We start from the raw sequence: 20140 nt of genomic DNA, 5'->3' as shown, positions 1-20140 counted from the left end.
GTTTGCTTGACAGTAAGTTTTTCCCATGGTTTTTTGTTTACATGAGGATTCTCCTTCTGCATAGTGTCCCTAGCCAAGTAAATCTACCATTTTGCTCACCTGCCATGTTCTTGTTCTTTCTGTGCAACTTGCAGAGATAGATCTGTTGTGTAAATTTAAAAAAAAAATCCCTTCTAATCACTTTCAAATGGTGGCCTTAAGAGTGGGTAGGATTGCTATGGTGTAGGCAGAAGGAGGTGGGGAGGAATGAGAAGACCCGAAGAAAGCCAAACACACAAGGATTTCCGTCACTTTCCTGAAAAGGAGGAGAAAAAGATGTACTTAAACAAGTTTTGGAAACCGTGGGGATTATCTGATCTGAGGATGAGGCAAAATGTGCACGTAACCAAGAATCAAACCCAGTGGAAATGTACATTCAATGCAAAGGAGACCATAAGTGTATAAATGTCCTTAATATAGTGAAAAGGGCAATCTTTAAAGAGTGGCATTAGTGGGAATATAATTTCTTTATCTGCATCTGCAGATCTGCACTGGCTGATTTTCACCCATTGAGGCTAAATCCATTGTTGCTGTTTATGGTTGTCACTTCAAGCATGAAATAATATGTGTTAGCTTGTGCCAGAAAGCATGTGCTATGGGAGGGTTTTAGAAGTCTCAGGTCATAGTACCTGATCCCTATGGAGACTTCTCATCAAGACATTCTGCTTTCTACCAAGTAGGAAGAAGTTCTTGCATCAGCTCTGGTCATTGATAATCTATTCAGCTTCCCATAGAAGACCACTTTGCATGGAGTCAACAGGCACAGACTGATTTCCCACTACAATATGATCATAAGCTTACCAACAGTGAGAGGAAAACAAGGCAACTCTACCCATGATGCCAGAGTCCCAATTAAGATTAAGCCCTTGCAACATTTTAAAATGGCCAGTGTTAGATGGCGGTAGTGTCCCTAGTTGATCTCTCAGTCTATGTGGCAGGGGAGTATTGCCTCTTGCTGGAAAAGAGATTGCCTGAACCAGCTTGCTTCCTATTCATTCTGTGTCAGGTGCAAATTCTCCACAAAACTCCTTCATGTCGCTCTTCCCCACGTAGCTTTCTTTGGATTTTTCTTGTGCTGGCTTTGCCCTGCATCAGCAGTCCACTTCTCCCCACCACTGTGGGGATCAAACTCAAACTTTGGTTGCAGTACTGCACCGCAGGGCTCCCTTGAGCCAGGTTACAATAATTCAATCAGACAGTTAAGGATATCCAAAGCATAGTGCAGTGGAACTTGGATTTCACAACTGTAAAACCATCAAACAAGCAAGCAACTATCCAAGGTATGGCATACCATAATAGTGGTGTGGCAGAAGTGCATGCTTCTGCAGTAGAAAATAGTCCCGAAGGACAATGAGCAGTCATGCAAGCAAGCGAGTGATGAGTTGGGGGGGGGAGGTGGTCCTGGCTTGGTTCTTAGGGTAGGGGGAGGGTCCTTTATCTCCCACTGCTTTTCTTGCTCTCCTGCTACGGCTTCGCTCATTCTCCTGCCACTGCCACTGTTGCTCTCCTGCTACCACTTCTCTCATTCTCCTGCCACTGCCACTGTTGCTCTCCTGCTGCTGCTTCTCTCATTCTCCTGCCACTGCCATTGTTGCTCTCCTGCTGCCGCTTCTCTCATTCTCCTGCCACTGCCATTGTTGCTCTCCTGCTACCGCTTCGCTCATTCTCCTGCCACTGCCACTGTTGCTCTCCTGCTGCTGCTTCTCTCATTCTCCTGCCACTGCCACTGTTGCTCTCCTGCTGCTGCTTCTCTCATTCTCCTGCCACTGCCACTGTTGCTCTCCTGCTACCACTTCTCTCATTCTCCTGCCACTGCCACTGTTGCTCTCCTGCTGCTGCTTCTCTCATTCTCCTGCCACCTGCCACTGTTGCTCTCCTGCTGCTGCTTCTCTCATTCTCCTGCCACTGCCACTGTTGCTCTCCTGCTGCTGCTTCTCTCATTCTCTTGCTGCCACTTCTCTAGCTCTTTTGCCATCACTTCTCTCATCCTCCTGCTGCTTCTCTCACCACCACTTCTCTTGCTTTCTCACTGCCACTTCTCTCATTCTCCTGCTGCTTCTCCCATCCGCCCCAATTTTGGGGTGGGGCAAATTTTCATTGGAGCCTGGGTGCCATTTTCCTCAGGTGCACTGGCCCCACTGGACCTGGTTTGGTGCTTGGGGCAGGGGGAATATTGCAGGGGCCTTGGGAGGGCTAGTGCTGGGTCAGCAGGGCAGTAAGTTACTCACCGCCATTGCCCCACCAGGCCTGGCTTGGTGCTTGAGTTGCGGGGAGGATTGGGGGACGAAGTGGTGTTGGATGAATTCACAATTCTCCTTAGATCTTACAGTAGGACAGTAAGCCCCAAACTTGAATTTCAGTCTTTTATTTAATCATGGACACCTTTTAAAAAGCTCCTCTTCCTTTCTTGTTACCTAGAAAAATGTCCCATTGAATCCCAGCGTGCTTGAGAGCAAATGCAGACCTAGAATGCTGTAACTCCTCTCTCTAAGGTATATATTTTCTCTCTATCTTCTTGATGTATTTCTCTATTTAGAAAAGATATTGCTTTTTGAGTTTATATGAAAAATAATGAGGAATGACTGTCATTTTGACACTAGGTGACAAACCGAAGTTGTTCTTATTAATCGTTATTCTGTCAGCTTTAGTCCTTGCAGAAATTTTTTACTGTATATATATGTACGTAATGGAATGGTCTGTTCTTCCCCAATTATCTCTGTGATTGAGGCCCTTCCCACACAAGTCACCTGGGACATTTCCAAACTTTTTCGACCCCCTCCCTTTACCATGATGTTTGTCCGCAGTTATCTCCTCCAAACACTTCATGGCTACTGTGAGAAGGGTTTTTAATAATTTATTTATTTACTGCTTATTCATTGAAACAATGGCCCCTTCCGCACACGCAAAATAATGCATTTTCAAACCACTTTCACAACTGTTTGCAAGTGGATTTTGCTATTCCGCCCAGCTTAAAGAGCACTGAAAGCAGTTTGAAAGTGCATTATTCTGCATGTGCGGAATGAGCCAATGCTTCATTGATTCACTGCTTTAATGCTCTGTAGCTCCGTTTAATCAATGTTTCAGATTCACCCAAAACGGGGGGGGGGGGGGCGGGGGGGGCAAAATGACAAAAATGAAGAGGCAAGGGGGAAAGGAGAAAATTGAAGGATGCAAAAAAAGTGTGGAGGGTAAAATTGGGCGATGGCACAGAGGCATGGAAAATGGCAGCGGGAAAGATAAAACATTGTAATTATGACCTCACTGAGAGGGAAACTGGCTCCGAAGTATTTCAGACAAAAGAATAATTGTAAAAGGGCTTTTAAAAATGGAGAAAAAGCTGCTTGGGGAAACTTGGGCAGAACCAAAGATAGGAAAAACAATGCGGAACTCAACAGAGGAAACTTTTCTTTTCCAGCCCGAAAAAGTAAGTTTCTTGCAGAAAGTTTGGCTCCATTGCGTCTAGCTCTTGGTTTCAGTGGTTCCCAGTGTTTGGATGTAGGCTAAAGCTAATGGTTGCAAGAGTTCCCCTTCTTGAAGATAAAAAGCTGTCGTTTTGAACCAGCTTGTCTCTGCTGAATGGACTTGTGAACCAGTGCCTGAGTGAACACTATATCCAAGGGATACTACACCATAAGGGCATCAAGACCCTTTCAGTCACTTGCTGCTGAAGCTCAGGCCTCTTCCACACATGCAGAATAATGCACTTTCAATCCACTCTCACAATTGCTTGCAAGTGGATTTTTCTATTTCGCACAGTAAAATCCAGCTGCAAAGTGCATTGAAAGTGGATTGAAAGAGCATTATTCTGCATGTTTTTCATTTCATTTGACCTTTATTGGCATAAGATTATTCTGCCTGTGCAGAAATATGAACAATTTTCCTCCATGTTCACCCCCCAGCCCCCAATACACTTCCTTTTCATTATAGAATTCTGGCCTGGCAAAGCTTATGGCCACATCTTTATCATGTGTACATCACATTTGCAAAAGAAATAGCGATCAGCTAGCTGCAGAAAAAAACACTCTAATTTTCAACCAGCTAGCAATGAAAAACAATCACATCCACTTGGACTCTATGCCATGGGCACTCCTAATACCATTGCTAGCCTTCATAAAGTCAGAATCAGACATCTCATTCTAAAACAAAAAAGATTTCTCCAGTCTTAAATAAAAAGGGGCAAGATAAACAGTGGAAGGGAATTAATTTTAATTAGTACCAGAATTGCTCAAATTCATGTGAACGATTTTTTTTTTTGCATCGGCCATTTCAAGCCAGTAATTCTTGGTCAGCTTTGCTACATGACTGTGAATGCATTAAAATGTGTTCTGTGCAGGGAAAATTAGGTACTGCAGACTGGCAAATCATTTGTCCATTGTTAAAGTTCAAGTAACATCTGGCCAGACAGAAAACTCAGCATATGGGCCACATTATATAAGCATCTTGAGCCCCAATTCAGTCTCTTCCACCTGCTAGATGGAAAGATGAACATTTAAAAGTTAAAAAGCGAATGAAATCATCTCAATCATGAGGCCAAAAATACAGAACATTACAAATTATGAAATGATGCAAAAATATAACCATATGTGGAAGAAAAGGACCAGGAGAGTGATTTTTAAACACCTCCCTGGAATACTGCTCAAGAAGTAAATCAGTCAAGCTGTAAACATATAAGTATTTCCTGAAAATAAGCTCTGTTATACTCAGCAGAACTTTGTTTTGAATAAAAGTGCACAGGATTGACAAGAGGAGTTCGGCATGCTATTGCCAACCTTAACAGTTGCCAAACTAACCCTACATCAGGGCTATCTCCAAGTCAGTCAAAGGCCAACTCGCATGGGCCAATAAACACGGGTTTAGAACAGGAAAAAAACCATTGGGGGGGGGGCACTTCGCACAGATCCGCCCCTAAAGCGAGTCTCCCCTGTGTTATTTCCCCCAAACCGGTCTTTTTGAGAATCGTGCTATTTGTGAGTCTTTTGAAAAATCCCGGGTTGCAGCAACTTGTGAGCGAACGGCCGGGCAGGAGGCACTTTATTCGCCTCCCTTTTCCTTTTTAAACAAATTTTGTGGTTTACATCTGCATAGCCACACAGGTGCAGATGGTCGTACCATGGTATCGTGAGACGTCAGAATGGCTGCGGTGCTTGGGGCAGGGGGAGGTACGCATTGGTGGGAGGTAAATAAAAAAATAGACATTCCTCTGTGCGAAGGCACAACAGCAACCTGCATGGTTTCCGTGGCCTCCCATCGCTGACTGCACGGATGCATGCGAACACAAGAACAGGAAAATGAGTTGCTTTATCCTGACTGCAACCTACTGTACGTTTGCTGTGCAGACTGGGCCAAAGTCTTCCCAGAACAATCCTTGGACCTCTTTTTAACATTGTGAATTAATTGTCAGGAATGTAATGGAGCCTGCCAGATCAGGGTTTAAAAAATATATATATATATCATTCCATTCCTTGGAAAACTGCATTTTTCCCAGTCAATCTTAGCCCTGGAATTGGTCAGAAAGGTTGCCTTGACCAATAACAGTCTTTTTTGGTGAGGAGGGAAATTTTAAACTGCAGCCACCCATTATGTGGCCAATTTTGTGCCACATGTTAGCTGCATGTGTATTTTGGGAGAGATACCTTGCTTGGATTTTGCTAGGCACCAGCTGGCCAAACCCTTGGCAGACTGCACTATCCTTTAGTACAGTGGTGGTGAACCTATGGCACTCCAGATGTTCATGGACTACAATTCCCATCAGCCCCTGCCAGCAGTGCCACAGGTTCACCACCACTGCTTTAGCACAACAGGGGAGTGTTAATGAGAGTGGGATCATTTGGCCACTGGTGGGAGTTCAGGAGAGGTTTTTCATTGAAGCGGAACAAACCAATCCCTTTGTCCCCATTCTTCAGGCACATTAGCATGAATTCCTTTATTACTGTCCACATGGACTTCTCAGCTGGGTCTTTCAGTTGGGTCTTTCAGGGGAAAGATACTGCCACAATATGAGGAAGAGAAACAGAAAGTTATGGTCTTCAAAAGAGGACCCGGTTGTTCAAGAAGGGAGAACAATTTCCCCCTTATTGCTTCTCTAGGGCCAGCAGTGATCTTGAAACACCAATGTGATCAAACAGTACCATCACGATGTCGTACAGTTCCCCAGTAATGAATAATCTAAGTATTTTATATTGTCATATCCGCCTTGAGTTTTTGGAAAAGAAACAGAAGGAATATAACCATTGTAAAAATAGTAATATTGTAAAGGACATGCATGTATTTTCTTATTCCCTGATGAAAGGCCTGTAGAACTTAAAATATGCTGCATATTTTAAAGCAAAGTTGCATTTATTTTGAAAAGCAGTAGGAGATATTTCCTTTTTTCTTATCATTTGTGATATACATGAAGAATTTCCAGAAAAATGAAAATGACCCTAGAGATAGCCAAGCTGAGGGGCTCCTATATTGTCTGCATCTGTACCTGAATGGGGGTGGAGGTGGATGAAGATAAACTAACTTTTACTCCAGGTGATGAACCTAAACCGGGACATGCATTTATGAGGATCTGATGAGAACCTGCATGAAAATTCATGAGAAACTTTCTTCATTTCATGTAACAGAACAGAGGGAACCGTGTAAGATAATTTGGCATTTTGCATTATTTAGAGCCCTGACAGACGCCTTTCTACCTCAGCTAATTGGTTTTATCGCTGGGTTGCTACAGGCTTGGGCAGATGTGATAGCATATTTGACAGAGCCTCAAAGCTTATGATGCCTGCAGGAAAACGAATGCAGGAATTCTCCAAGATATTTGCATTTTATGACAGCAATTATGCCAGTTCCATTCCAGTGCCCAGAAGTACACCTTGTTCCCAATCATAGGACTCCTTCCAGAATTATTGCCAAAGTTCTGGTAACCTGTGTAGATAAATCATTTTCTTTGGGACAGAATTGTATGTTTTAAACTATAGTTTATAGGACGGATATTTAAATATATTGTTTCCATTATTAAATACATGTTGTTATATTAATATAATACTACTGATGTATTATATCTCTGTGTCTCTGAAACCATCACTTTTTCCATAAGGAGTGGACTAACAGAGGGGGATTACATTCCTCCCTGCTAGTTCCCCTTCCCACAATCTTTCAACTTTTTCTTCCGTGGCCTCACCCTTTCTTCTTTCCCTGCTTTCTGTTTCTCCCACTTACATACAAAAATTTTAGCATCTTCCTCCCATCTGATGACACACCAACCAATGCACTGAAGCCGTAACACTGCACTGAAGCCTTCTGAGAAACCCCCAAATCATCACAGAGATCATAGAGACTCCAGAGATTTCCATTGGCGATTTGGTGGCAGCTTTTTCCAGCCCATTCTCCCACTGATCAGTTCACTTTCTCTTTTCTCTCACCTACCATGGATCTGTCAAGAAAAGATTGAGATTATGAGGAAAGATGGAGAAACAGAATATGAGGTACAATGGCAGCATTTTCTCCTTTTATGTCTCATTGCTTTTATAGCAGGATCTCCAGGTAGAGAGCAAGCAACTGTTCTGCATCAGCAGCTGTTGTTTATTTACTTATTTCATTGATACCCTACCTTTCTCCCCAAAGTAGACCCAAAGAAGCTTACATTGGCCCTTTCCGCATGGGCATTTTATGGCGCCCTGGGGACGGCAAAAACGCCATCCCCAGGGAGCCATTCGCACAGGGGGCGCAGCTGCTGCACAGCCGCGCTGCCCTCGCGCCGCCCAACCGGTAAGCGAGGTTGTTTGGAAACGCCGGCTTGGAGCACGGCAGCGGCTCCAAGGCACCCTCCCCCCCCACTCCCACCCTTCACTTACCTTGTCTCCGGCCCTCCGGCGCGTCGCCGAGGCCTGGGGACACGCCCCCCTGCCCTGCGATGCTGAAGCAGGCGCGCAGGGGCGGGGGGCGTGTCTCCAGGCCTCGGCGACGTGCCGGAGGGCCAGGGGCACGCCAGGTCGGCCGAGCGATGGCGCTCCGCGGCGCCGTCTGCCTGGCTGTTTCTGGGACCGTTCGTGCAAACGGTCCCAGGGGGGTTGGGTCGGCGCGGAATGCGCCGACCCAACCCCCATCGACGCCGTACAGAAACAGCCATTGTTCTCCTCTCCTCCATTTTACCCTCCTCCATTTTATCTTAACAACATCTTTAACAACAACAAAGTAGGTTAAGAGTAATTCCCAAAAGGATATCCCTTTAAGAAGTACTGGACACACCTCTGCAGCATTTTAATGACCCCTGTGTGTTAACTAACATTCTGGTGCCCTTCAGGGGTAAAAGATGGATTCCTGTTGGATTTAACTACTGCTACTGTGCAGTCTTCATTCCTTTTAATGGGTCTTTATGGGACCTGCTGAAAAAAGAGGGTGGAGGAATTACCATTCTTGATGGATTGCTACCTGGGGTGGGTTCCGTGGAATGGACTTTAAATCCAACCTGGAACTAATGAGAGGCCTTTAAGCACAGATTGAATCTTTAAGATCCAATAACACTTCCAGTAATAGAGGCTTGGCGCTCGGGTTCGGGCCAATATTTCACATCACAACTTGCTGTTCTGCAATATAATCTCTTTGATTATTTACTACCTTCCAAGCAACCTGTACCATAAAAATTTCAGGCAACATGAACCATAAATTCTGACCCCCTTCTCATTTCAGGCGTAAAATTCCCCCGTGCTGAACTGAACAGGTCATTATTTACATTTATTGATTTGCTTAACTTTATTAATAGCCCACCTTTCTTGCAGAGACTCAATGCAGATTACTTTAAGGCAATGCAATCAAAAAGTATGAGAACCCATAATGAACAGAGCCTTGGGACTGTGCTCAGAGAAGGTGCAGGGCAGAGCTGACTTTTTGTGGGTTTAGGGTTGTCAGCCAGAGGTTTGAGATGGATCGGGGGCAGAATCAAATAGGTTTGGGCAGTTCTCAGGATGGAGCCTGCTGGACCCAGGGGGCAGAGTCCTACATGAAAACTGTCTATCCAAATTTTATTCAAGGGGGGAAATGTCTCCTGCATTTCTGGCAACTGGCTTAAAAAGCAAACACAAACAAATAAACCTCATCAAACATAGGATGATGCTCTCTCTTTTTCTGTTGGCAGTCCAATTTATAATACACCTTGGAATTCTTCCAGATTTTTTAAAAAATGTTATCGGAGTACAATTCAGCTAGTTCTTATTACCCATTTTAAGAAGTCAAACTACAATTTGTCATCTGAACTGCAGATTCAAGTCTACACAAAATTCTAGTGGCTGAAAAATTTGATTAAAACTGGAAAGCATTCATAGTTTTATGTTCCATATAGTGCTTATAGTGAAATTGTGGGGCATGTGTCCAAAAGGACATCTCGATGCTCTTGCAAGAGAATGGTGTATGTTTTTTTTGCACTGATGACAGCTTTATGATCCACTGGTTTTACGTACAACCCTGTTCACTGCCAACTTACAGATACAATAAAATAAGCCATTTTGCTTGATGGCCCTGTTGATATACTCTCCACACCGCTTAGCCATGAAAAGTTAAGTGCCAAGCTCACCAGAACAGTTTTGTTAAAAACTAACTTTCCTGATTAGGCCATGGGAAAGAATGTTGTGTACAGGCACTCCTTCATCCTTGTTCCCCCTCAATGGTCCTGATTCTGCCATTCTTAACACATCCAAGCTTCATTTATAACCACAGAATAGTTTTTTAAACTTAATTGACTGTTGTGGACTTTCCAGGTTGTGTGGCTGTGGTCTGGTAGGCTTCGCTCCTAAAGTTTCACCCATATATATGGCTGGCATTTTCAGAGGCATGCCACAGTAATATGTGTTTCTCTCTGTGACACATCTTACTGTGACCTGCCTCTGAAGATGGCAGCCACCGATGCAAGGTGAAACATTAGGAGTTAAAACCACCAGACCACTGCCACAAAGCCCAGAAAACGTACCACAGCTAATCATTCCAGCTATGAAAGCCTTCAACAATACGTTGGTTTTTTTAATGAGAAAAGGTTAGGCGGTTTCATTTCATTGGTCATTATTTGTATTATATTGTTTGATTGTATTGTTTCATAATTTAAATTCAGTTTTATTACAGTATTGATTGCATTGTTATACAGTTTTTATTATATCCATTTTTGTTGTAACTCACCTGAGCATCCATGAAATAGGCATCCTATAATTTTTTAAAAAATGTATATGAAATCCGATGCTTCATTTCCCACTGAAGAAAATGGACAATTCTTCAGTAGGGTCTCCTTTAGGGTTGCCAGCTCTGAGTTAGGAATTTCCTGATGATTTTTGAGAGTGAAGCCTGAGGAGGGATCTCAATAGGGTTTAACACCATAGAGTTCGCCCTCCAAACCACCTCAATAGGGTTTAACACCATATTGTTCACCTTCCAGTAGTTTTCTCTAGGGAAACAGATCTTGGGTGTTTGGAGATCAGTTGTAATTCTGAGATATCTCCAGTCACCGCCTGGAGGTTGATAACACTAGTCTTCTTCATAATATAAGTTTCAATAATTTCCCCACCTCTCTGTATAGCTTGCAGAGACGGCACAGACTTTACGGTATCAGTCAGAACAAGACACAGTTGTATTCTGAGGCAAAAGCTTTCAAACCCTTCCTTCCAGCATACTTGAAATATTAGGCCTAAATCTCTGCCCACAACATAGTCTGGATCTCTGCTAAAAATTTAAAAAATGACTTTCTTGTCTCACACAGTAATGTCCCCACATGCCCTCTGAAGTGCTGCTACTGAGGGACAAGATGTCTGCCATGGGAAGGGGGGAGGCTGGCAAAAATCACCCCTTCTGACCATGAAAATTCTTTGTGGGTTTGCAATCCATATTTGTTTAAAGGACCAACACATATAGTTGTGGGGGGTATTTGCTGTCCCAACCTCAGACCTTTGTTGGCTACAATGAACTTTTATCAGACCAGAGAATCTTGCAGGGAAAATACTTCCCTCCATAGGTGATAATGGGGGGATGCCTCCATTGAAACCTGTGGGGAATCATGTGGACTCTGGGGAGGGCACCAAATTTGGATCATACCGGCTGGTGACTCTCCTTAGAAGAACGGCCAAGTTTGGTAAAGATTAGGTCAGGGGGTTCCATTCTTTGGGCTCCCAATTGCAAGAAAAAAATGGGTCCCCATAAAATTGGACTCCCAGACCCAGTCTTTACCAAACTCAAAGATTCTTCTAAGGAGGGTTGCTGCTGGCTCTAGCTTAACAAAACACCCCCTAGAATACCAAAAAGATTTCCACCGGAAGCCTACTATTACTGAATACCCATGTTTTGACCTTTGAACTTTGTTCCGAGGACACTCTTTATATTTCACCTTCATTACTTGCCTGAACCTACATAATACAGAATGGTTCCTCAGAGGGCTAACGGGATGTTAATATATGGCATAAAGGCTGAAGTCTACAGATACTTTTTGCAGGAACCAGTTATGACATTGTGCTCGCCAGACCTAGTAAATGTATTGGACCATACTGGAACCAGATGGAAAGGGTACTTTTTAACATCCATTTGGGTTAAGATTATATAGAATCCTAGATTCTGCATTCTAATTATATCACATACGATTGCCCCAAATATTGGTAACATGCATTTCCAGCTGCGGCACAGTTCTCTTGAGAATTTTTGCAACAGTCTGCAATTATTGTGCAAATAAGAAGTCATCTCGAGTGCGAATGTCCTGTAAATTTAAATAAATATGCAGAGAACTTCAAGCCACCATGCCGTGAAAACACTGCACACAAACTTGTAGATTCAATTATACAGTTCTGAGTACTTGCTCTTGTACGCATTTCAGCAAGCAGATGGAAGGGGGCAGAATCTGCTACATTTCATTTCCAGATCTCAACCCAATATGTATTAACATATCTCCAAGGGCTTTGGAGCATTAAGTTCCACACTCAACAGCTGTGTGCCTGTACTAGTGCATTAGCTTGTACGCTCCAACAGAGCAAATTGTTGTCTTACTTAAACAGAACTTTTTTTCTGCAGTTCTTCAGTTCTGGGAAGTGCTGAAAGGGCCAGAGCAAATCATTCAGTGTGAATGAGACTGGAAAGAACTAGAGCAGTAGTATTTCCACTTTGGTTGGTTATTTATTTTTTTGACTTCTACCCTGCCTTTCTCAACAAAAGTGGGGATCCCTCAGTTCATGACCAGCAGAAATCCAACTGCATAATAGTTCCTCCCATCATAGAGATCTAGGGCTTTTCCATGCTGAGTTTGTACTTGTTTTGCTTCACAAAGGCCCACGCTGCATGGGCCAATAACAGTGCCCCTGAAACGGTTAAAACATCGTTCCAGGGGCGCTGTTCACACGACTGCCAGCTCTGCATCAGTACAGCACCGTGCTTTCCCCCTGTTGGAGGCGCTGCTTTTCGACGCCTCCATTTTCCCCCACACTTACCTTCTTCCCCTGTGGAGCTCCACAGGGATGGGGAGGCATGTCCACGCTGCCCTTCAACCATATGTATGCCTTTGTACTATGAAGCAGGAAACAGAATTTAAAAAAACAACTGCTGACAATTTTCAGTTTTACTAAAAAAAATGACTTCTACTTTTTTTCAAGCCCAGGTGCCAGGGTGTTTCAGAGGTAAGTCCTACTCAGTTTAATGGAGCTTGATGCCAAGCAAGTATGTGCAGAATTGCAGTCTTGAACATATGAAAGTACATTATTCTAAGTCAGACCATTAGTCCAGTCAGCCCAGCATTGTCAACTCTCAATGGACCTAGAATTCTTGCCCATAGAGTGTTCCTTTTGGAGATCCTTTCACCTGAGGGTATTCAAAAAGGCCTTCTCCTCCCTATTATTCCAGCAAAAAAGCTAGTAGATCCCTGTGGAAAATCCAATCTGCAAGAGCATTTGAAGCAAATCTTTTTAGAATTTCTTGAGACTGTAGCTTTGCAATTTTATGAAGCTTAGTCTGGTGATTTTAGATGTTGTGTAAACGATAATGTGTGGAAGTCTAAATGTATGGGACAATGTGGTCTAAAAATCACCCTGAACCATTACAGTCACTTCCTTTAAGCATATAAAAGAAACAAGGAATCTTGACATTAACTTTAGTCCAAGGTTGTAAAAGAGCATGTGCTTAGATTTTTTAAGAAGTTTAATATTTCATTTATCACTTTTCTCTAGTGGACATGATAGAAAGACTGAATAGAGTACCATTAATCTATTTAATGAAAGTGTCTGAAGACATTTCAGAACATTAGGTGAGAAGGTTTTTGGTGGAAGGGAATTGAGGATCTATGAGGAATGGGTGTGTATAGATCCAGCTTTTATTTTTTTCCATTGGAATATAACTCTGTAAAATTCAAATTAATGAGAAAACATAAAGATCATTCACTAAGCTAAATAACAACTCTAATGGATCGGGAACTCCAGCTTTCGTTACAACAGAATACATACTTATATTTAACTATTGTTTATTATATGTAATATAGTTTATTGTTGCTATTCCACTACTGCCTTAAGACCACCTACAAGAACTCAGCAATTGTAAAAAATATTTATACCCAGGGAAAAGGAAAACATAATAATTTATTATTGTAAACCTCTTTCAGCAATGAGGAACAAAGATATAGAAACATAGCAAATAAATACATAAAATACAGTGAATTAAAAACAACAACTCCTTCCAGCCGAGAGGAGGTAATAAGGAAACATTGGGCTAAATTCTAATCCAATCTATTTATCTCTATTAAGAAACCGTAACTTTGCCTCCCTTCCTCCCGAAACCGTGGCTCATTCTGCAGATTTATAACGAGTTGCAACTGTTATAAATGAACTAGTTTTCCCTTGAAAATAATTATTTTATAACGATCGAAACTCTTTATAAATCTTCTGTGCGGAATCTACCATATCTTTAGCTCAGAGCAAGTAGCAAGTCAAAGAATCTCTCCCCCAATCTCTAAAAGCAGCAGCCCAAAATGCAACTCCTAATAAAAATAATAACAGTCGTAATTGCTGCGGGAACCATTGAAGAAAAAGAATGAAGGAAGGTTTATTCAACTCTTTTGCGCGGGAAAGGACAGCGAAGCGACGCGACCACCACCACGCATGCTCGGAAAAACAAGCGCGCGCGGGCGAAAGAAAGAGCAGCAGAGGGATTTCCGCCCTCTCGGTGAGCAAAGCGCTTCGTCTCCGAATTCTCCTTCCGGTGGTGGTGGTTTCCACGGCAACTGGGTTTAGTTGTCATGGCAACGACGGCAACGGCCCTCTCGAAGTGAGAAGGCTGTGTTCAGGCCTCTATTGGATGCGAAGCGAAACCACCTCTGGAGCAGGATGTTTATTTACCTGAGCAAAAAGGTGAGGAGATCTCCGTCCGAAGCGTCGGCGGGCGTTGCGGGAAAGGAACCAGTCTGAAATGAACGGCGCGATCGCTGTACTGTACTGTCATTTCACCGTGACGAGGAGATCCGTGTTCGGAGTTCCTAAAAATCTTAAAGACGTAATTGTTCGGGCGCGTTTTTAGATAGGATATTTAGAGTGAATTAATCTCAGTATTTGTTCGCATCCTTTAACAGAAAGTGCACACCTAGCAATACAGTATTCAGACAAAATCAATGAAGTTTTCTGGCACATCAGAAGTCATTAGATTACATTGAAAACCACACTGTGGCTCAGTGACAGGCCACATCTGTACACAGACCCAGGTTTGATGCAGGATCTCAAGAGGTAGCTCGTGTTGGCAAAGACTTTCTCCTCCTCAGATTCTAGACAGTTACAACAATCTGACAATGCATAAAATAGCATCATAACATCTTAATTTTTTAACTTAGGTGTTCAACTTGAGATATGATATTGAAGTTTATCAGGTGATAAACTTCAAAATAATTTGGGTACACTGAGAGATCTCATCATTTAATATACTTAAGGAGAGCTCAGTTACCCCCAGGAGTTCACACTTTCTGAAAGTTTTTTTTTAATTGATGAGCTCTCCAAACATAGAACTCCAAGTGAACATCTGGATGGGGCATTTTTTTGTCTCATCTGAAGACCATGGAGGTTGGCTGCGTCCTTCTCCTCTGGATAGATCAGTGATGGCGAACCTTTTTGAGACCGAGTGCCCAAATTGCAACCCAAACCCCACTTGTGTGTTACTGAAGTTAAGCTGTGGCAGCCATTTATCGCAAAGTGCCAACCTGGCAATTTAACCTGAAGGCTGAGGTTTTAGTTTAGAACAGAACGGTTGGCTCTCTCTTCCTCTGCCCCACCCACTTGAGCAGGGGCCAGCCTGCTGTACCCCCCAGCAAGTCCTGCGCGCACCGCTCTGTGCCTCTCTAGCATCTCTGCCTCCTCTGCATCCCCCCAACCTCAGGTAGCAGCCACCTAGAGCACAGGCACCAGGACCGCCAGCCGAGTCCTCCCTGCTCACCGCGGTGTGTGCACAGAGGCCCAGGCCAGCCTAGATGTGTGTGGGGTGTGTGTGTGATTTTCCGCCGCCCACATGACGAACTCTGTGTGTGTGTGCCCACAGAGAGGGCTCCGAGTGCCACCTCTGGCACCCGTGCCATAGGTTCGCCATCACTGGGATAGATAGTGACCCGAGACTCCCAATGAACACTTACCCACGTGGAGCCACCTCACAACTAGAGCTTCTCACCATCCTTAATCCCCTGTGCAAGCTGTTGTAGACAGGGCAGATGAAATTGCTGAAAGGAGTACTAGTCAAAATCAAAGGGAACACAAACTTAACTGATCTTTTCAATGGGGTTTACTCCCAGGAAGTTGTGTTATGCATAGCAGCCATAGTAATTCTAAAAGGAAGGTGGACCAACGTAAATTATGGAAGCATCAAATCTGAATTTCAAACCTCAGATTCCCATGCCTCCAAATGAATTCAGAAAAAAAATACATTTATTGTTTCACTATCATGTTCATAATTTTTATGAAACTTGAACAATTGAACATTTTAGTTATGTCTGAGATATTCAGTAATCACTTAGCCTCTGAAAATAGATTGGCAGCTAGCTCCAATCTTTACAGCAGAATTTTTAGATTTAATCTTGCACAAGATGTTTTTTCAATTACATATTTATTGTCTTAGATTTCCTTCTCCCCTTCCTTAACCTGCGAATTGAATCTTTTTAATTTATTTTAGCTGTAGAATTTTGAAAGGAGGTGGTCTATTGACTATTTTGTGAAGTGATTGGAGACTGTTGATTAAATTAGTCTGTAGAATATTGTATACATTCATGGAAGCAATAGTACCACATGATAGTGGTTTTTAAGCTAAAAAAAGAGCATCCATGTTCAGCAAATTCCAATTTAGTTTTCACTTCGTTTTTGTTTTCTTACAAAATGTGTTTCTTTCAGATTGCAATTCCTGGTAGCATTAAACTAAGATGTATTTCGTGGAGCAAAGACCGGGGCTTTATAGCCTGTGGTGGTGAAGATGGTTTACTGAAAGTTTTACAATTAGAGACAAAAGCAGGTAAATTATATCTATTCCTAACAGTAGGTCTTGAATCACTTGCATCTCTGGGCAGACTAATTCTTGTCTTGGGTAAGGTTGGCTTATTTTCCAGTCTAATGCAGCCACTTGGCCATGAGAGCCCTTTACCTAACTAGTCAACTTTTCCATGAAGCCAAGAACACCACTGATTATACATCAGCTTCCCCACCCACCCCCCTTTACCTCCTAACTCTGCAGGCAAGCACAGAGTAGCAAATGTTGAGCAACTGGACAAATTCTATAGATGGGACATATCTAAATAGGAACACTTGGCCAGCTGTCTACATCAACACAATTGCTTTTTAAGAATGTGGGGTTTTTTTGTTAGTTGATATTTTTATTTCTGTATAGTCATTGTTTTAAAATTGAAACAGTGATATGGTTTAACATTACAATAATCCATTAAACGTATTTTGCATTATACAATGATTAATTAAATTAAATTATTCATGTAATAGTTAACAGTTTTTTAAATGACATATCTGTCAAACCGATTAATGATTAAAGTATCTTTTTTGTTTTTCTAAAGTCATGGCTTTAGAAATATTTACAAAATACATATTTTTGACAGTCAAGTGGTACATTCTAACTGGTGTACAGTTTCTATGATTCGCTGTATAGTTCTTATGTCCAGTGAGCCCTTGACTTTTAGTCCTTTTCCCTTTGCAGTTTTGTTTGTGAGTCATTGAAACTATTCAGTTATATTTGTAGGTGACACAGCATTGTCCTTTGGGGCAAAAGACACTGTTAGTGTTTTTAAATGTTCATAGAACTTAAAGTGTAAGTCTGCCCTAATTCAGAGACCAGCTGTTGTCATTAGTGTATTAGGAATGTGATTTTTTATTTTGTAGGATTCATGTTTCACAGACCTCTTTCCATTCTAATGGCGGGGGGGGGGGGGGGGGGTAGATTTCAAATACATATATTATGCAGTCTGATCCTGTATACAATGATCAGTAAAGAAGTCCCACAACACAGTGACTTATTCTGAGTACGAGTGCATGGGATTGACTTCTTGATTAAATGAATTAAATTTTATTCAATACTGTCGGATATGAGATTTAAATTTTTATTTACTTCAATTTACTAAGGAAACTACCAAAGGAAAATGTTGCATTACAGACTCTTTCCGTTTGAGGGAAGAGTCCTCCCCCGCCCTCCCCCAAAGGGCTCAGGGGGGTGAACAACAACAGTATAACACCAAACATCAGTAATCATAACATCAAAATAAATCAATAAACATAGCGATGACTTGGGTTTTCACTTATTTGCTTTCTGCAGCCCAGGTATATGATGCAGCTAGCCCTGAATGCATAACCCCTCCCCCTCTGTGCATTCAGTCAATGCAAGACTCATGCAGCAGACACCACAGCACAAAATTCTTAGCTTGGTATCTCTGGCTGTTGCATGAGCAATATAGACTGAGACCAGTGGTGGCAACCACCAGCACCAGACAACTCATAAAGCTGCAGCCTATTTCCACACACCACAGCAAATTGTCTTGGTGGCAGCAGCCAGCCCTGTGATGATGCATGAGCCAAGTGAGGCACCACACACGACTTTGTTCTGACCATGTGGTGGGGGAGAGCTGTAGCAGAGGAGTTGGCAGGACCTTTCCTAGACTCCCAGCCGTACACTATGTGCACTGGTATTCATGGATTTTGCCATTCATAATGATCCTCTAAAATGATGATTTGAAAACTGAATAAAATGTTTCAAAAATTACGTTCAGAGCACCTTGCAATTACAATACAGAGGAACCTGGCAGTCAACTCTAAGACTTCACTTGAGCCATTGTCCAGAAGGAAAAGGATGTATCTAAGGATGTATCCTAGGAATATATCCCCTGCAAATGGTGACAGTCTTTTGTATATAATAATATGTGCACTTGAAAAATGTTTAAGATTGTTTCCATTTTAAAAATCTTTTTTTGTAGATGACAACAAATCAAAGGGACTTGCAACACCAAGCAATCTCTCAATGAATCAGACACTTGAAGGTCACAGTGGTAAGAGTAGCTGTCAATCTATTATATTACATCTTGCTGAGAAGCAGTAAGTTCCCATACAATTGGATTGCAGGCAATAACTGTTAAGTTTCTGACATCAAAGTGGCAAGAAGAATTCTTAGTAAAATTAATTTGCTTAGCTATCTTGGATCAAAAAATTCCTGAGGTCTTGTAGAGCTGTAATGTGTGTGGGATGAGCCTCGCTTTTACCATATTCCTCACAATTTGAATTTATCCAAAAATAACAATTTAATGGGAGCCCAGGGCGATAGATGAATGTGTCTGTTTATTATATCAGTGTTAGACGCAAATTCTAGTGATATGTTTCTTTGAGTGCCTAGTTTCATTGTGGAGTTGCAGTCCTACGGCAAGATTCTGAGCTCAAATTATGCCCGAGTCAAGGGCCCCTTCCGCACGTGCAGAATAATGCACTTTCAGTCCACTTTCACAACTGTTAGCAAGTGGATTTTGCTGTTCCGCGCAGCTGCAAAGTGCATTGAAAGTGGATTGAAAGTTCATTACTCTGCATGTGCGGAAGAGGCCTAGGTGATTTCTCTTCCATTAAATAGTGATATCAAGAAGTTGTAGTCTTAGATAAAGGCGTATACATTTCCACAAACTACCAACAGTAGTTAGCTCATCTGCAACTGAGCAGGTATCTGGCTGAAAGGTGAATTCTGCAATAACATGAACTTTGAAACGTGGTTAATAGTATATCCACCAATTGTTGCCAAACATTTAGCACCATGAGCTTGGAAAGCCAAGCTGACTTGAAGGCCTTAGCCTGAATAGTGGAAATGGTAAATTTGGCTTGTGAGTGCGTATAAAAGAAAAGAGTTGCAAATGTTTGAAAGATGTAGAATCCATTTTCCAATGCTTTGATTAAAATATATCAATGGTAATAACTGCTCAGCCATTGCCATGTATTCCTTATTTTCTTTCTTTGTGTGTGTGTGTCTGCCCCCTGGGGTTGCATTACTCTTTTTCTTTATGGATACGTGATAAATGAAGGATGAATGACTTCAACCCATGTTCTCTGTGAAGGATTATATTTACTGAAAACGGGTGGTTATTTTTACATTTGGGTGTGAGAAAGGATATTGTCAAATTATCGTTATTGGTGGTTTTGACTGCTTGTTGTTTTGAATCAAAATTCAGAAAACCGTTTAATAGAAGAAATAATCATAGATTAGGGTGAAACTGCTGAATAGGAGTGTATAGTTGCATACTAATGGAATTAGAAATGTATCTACAAACTAGATAAAATCCATCAAATGCTGTTTTTTTCGATGACTGAAATACTTTTGAAAGAAAACACTGGGAAACCTAGGCAATAAATGAACATTGAAATATTCTTGTGAAAATGTATTGGTTATTATAGCTCTTGAGTATGGAGTGTGTGTGTGTGTGTGTGTGTGTGTGTGTGTGTGTGTGTGTGTGTGTGTGTGTGTGTGTGTGCGTGCGCGCGTGCATGTGTGTGTGTTCAAGAAGAGGACCTGCAGGGATTCACAGAACAGAAGACATCCCATTTTCCCTTCCACCATACTGTCTATGACTCCATCTTTCTTCATTGTCTCCCTCTGCTGCCCGTTCAGGTTTCCCCACAGTGAC

The 20140-nt window shown here is 42.1% G+C and overlaps 1 protein-coding gene across 3 annotated transcripts in view; it reads left to right on the top strand.

The window, feature by feature from the left end:
• The first annotated feature begins 14222 nt into the window (after positions 1 to 14222).
• WDR35 (WD repeat domain 35) overlaps positions 14223 to 20140 on the top strand; it is a 51124-nt gene continuing 45206 nt past the window's right edge. For all 3 annotated transcript variants that reach the window (XM_048498993.1, XM_048498985.1, XM_048498977.1), the window contains exons 1-3: positions 14223 to 14372; positions 16383 to 16500; positions 18458 to 18529. In XM_048498993.1, the coding sequence (XP_048354950.1) occupies positions 14349 to 14372; positions 16383 to 16500; positions 18458 to 18529 (214 nt within the window). In that variant the 5' untranslated portion in view covers positions 14223 to 14348. The remainder of the gene's footprint in view (positions 14373 to 16382; positions 16501 to 18457; positions 18530 to 20140) is intronic.

This window comes from Sphaerodactylus townsendi, linkage group LG01 (genome assembly GCF_021028975.2).
Source record: "Sphaerodactylus townsendi isolate TG3544 linkage group LG01, MPM_Stown_v2.3, whole genome shotgun sequence".
Classification (NCBI taxonomy): Eukaryota; Metazoa; Chordata; class Lepidosauria; order Squamata; family Sphaerodactylidae; genus Sphaerodactylus; species Sphaerodactylus townsendi.
The sequence above is the reverse complement of the archived record's forward strand: the minus strand, read 5'-3'. Positions and strand labels throughout refer to the sequence as shown.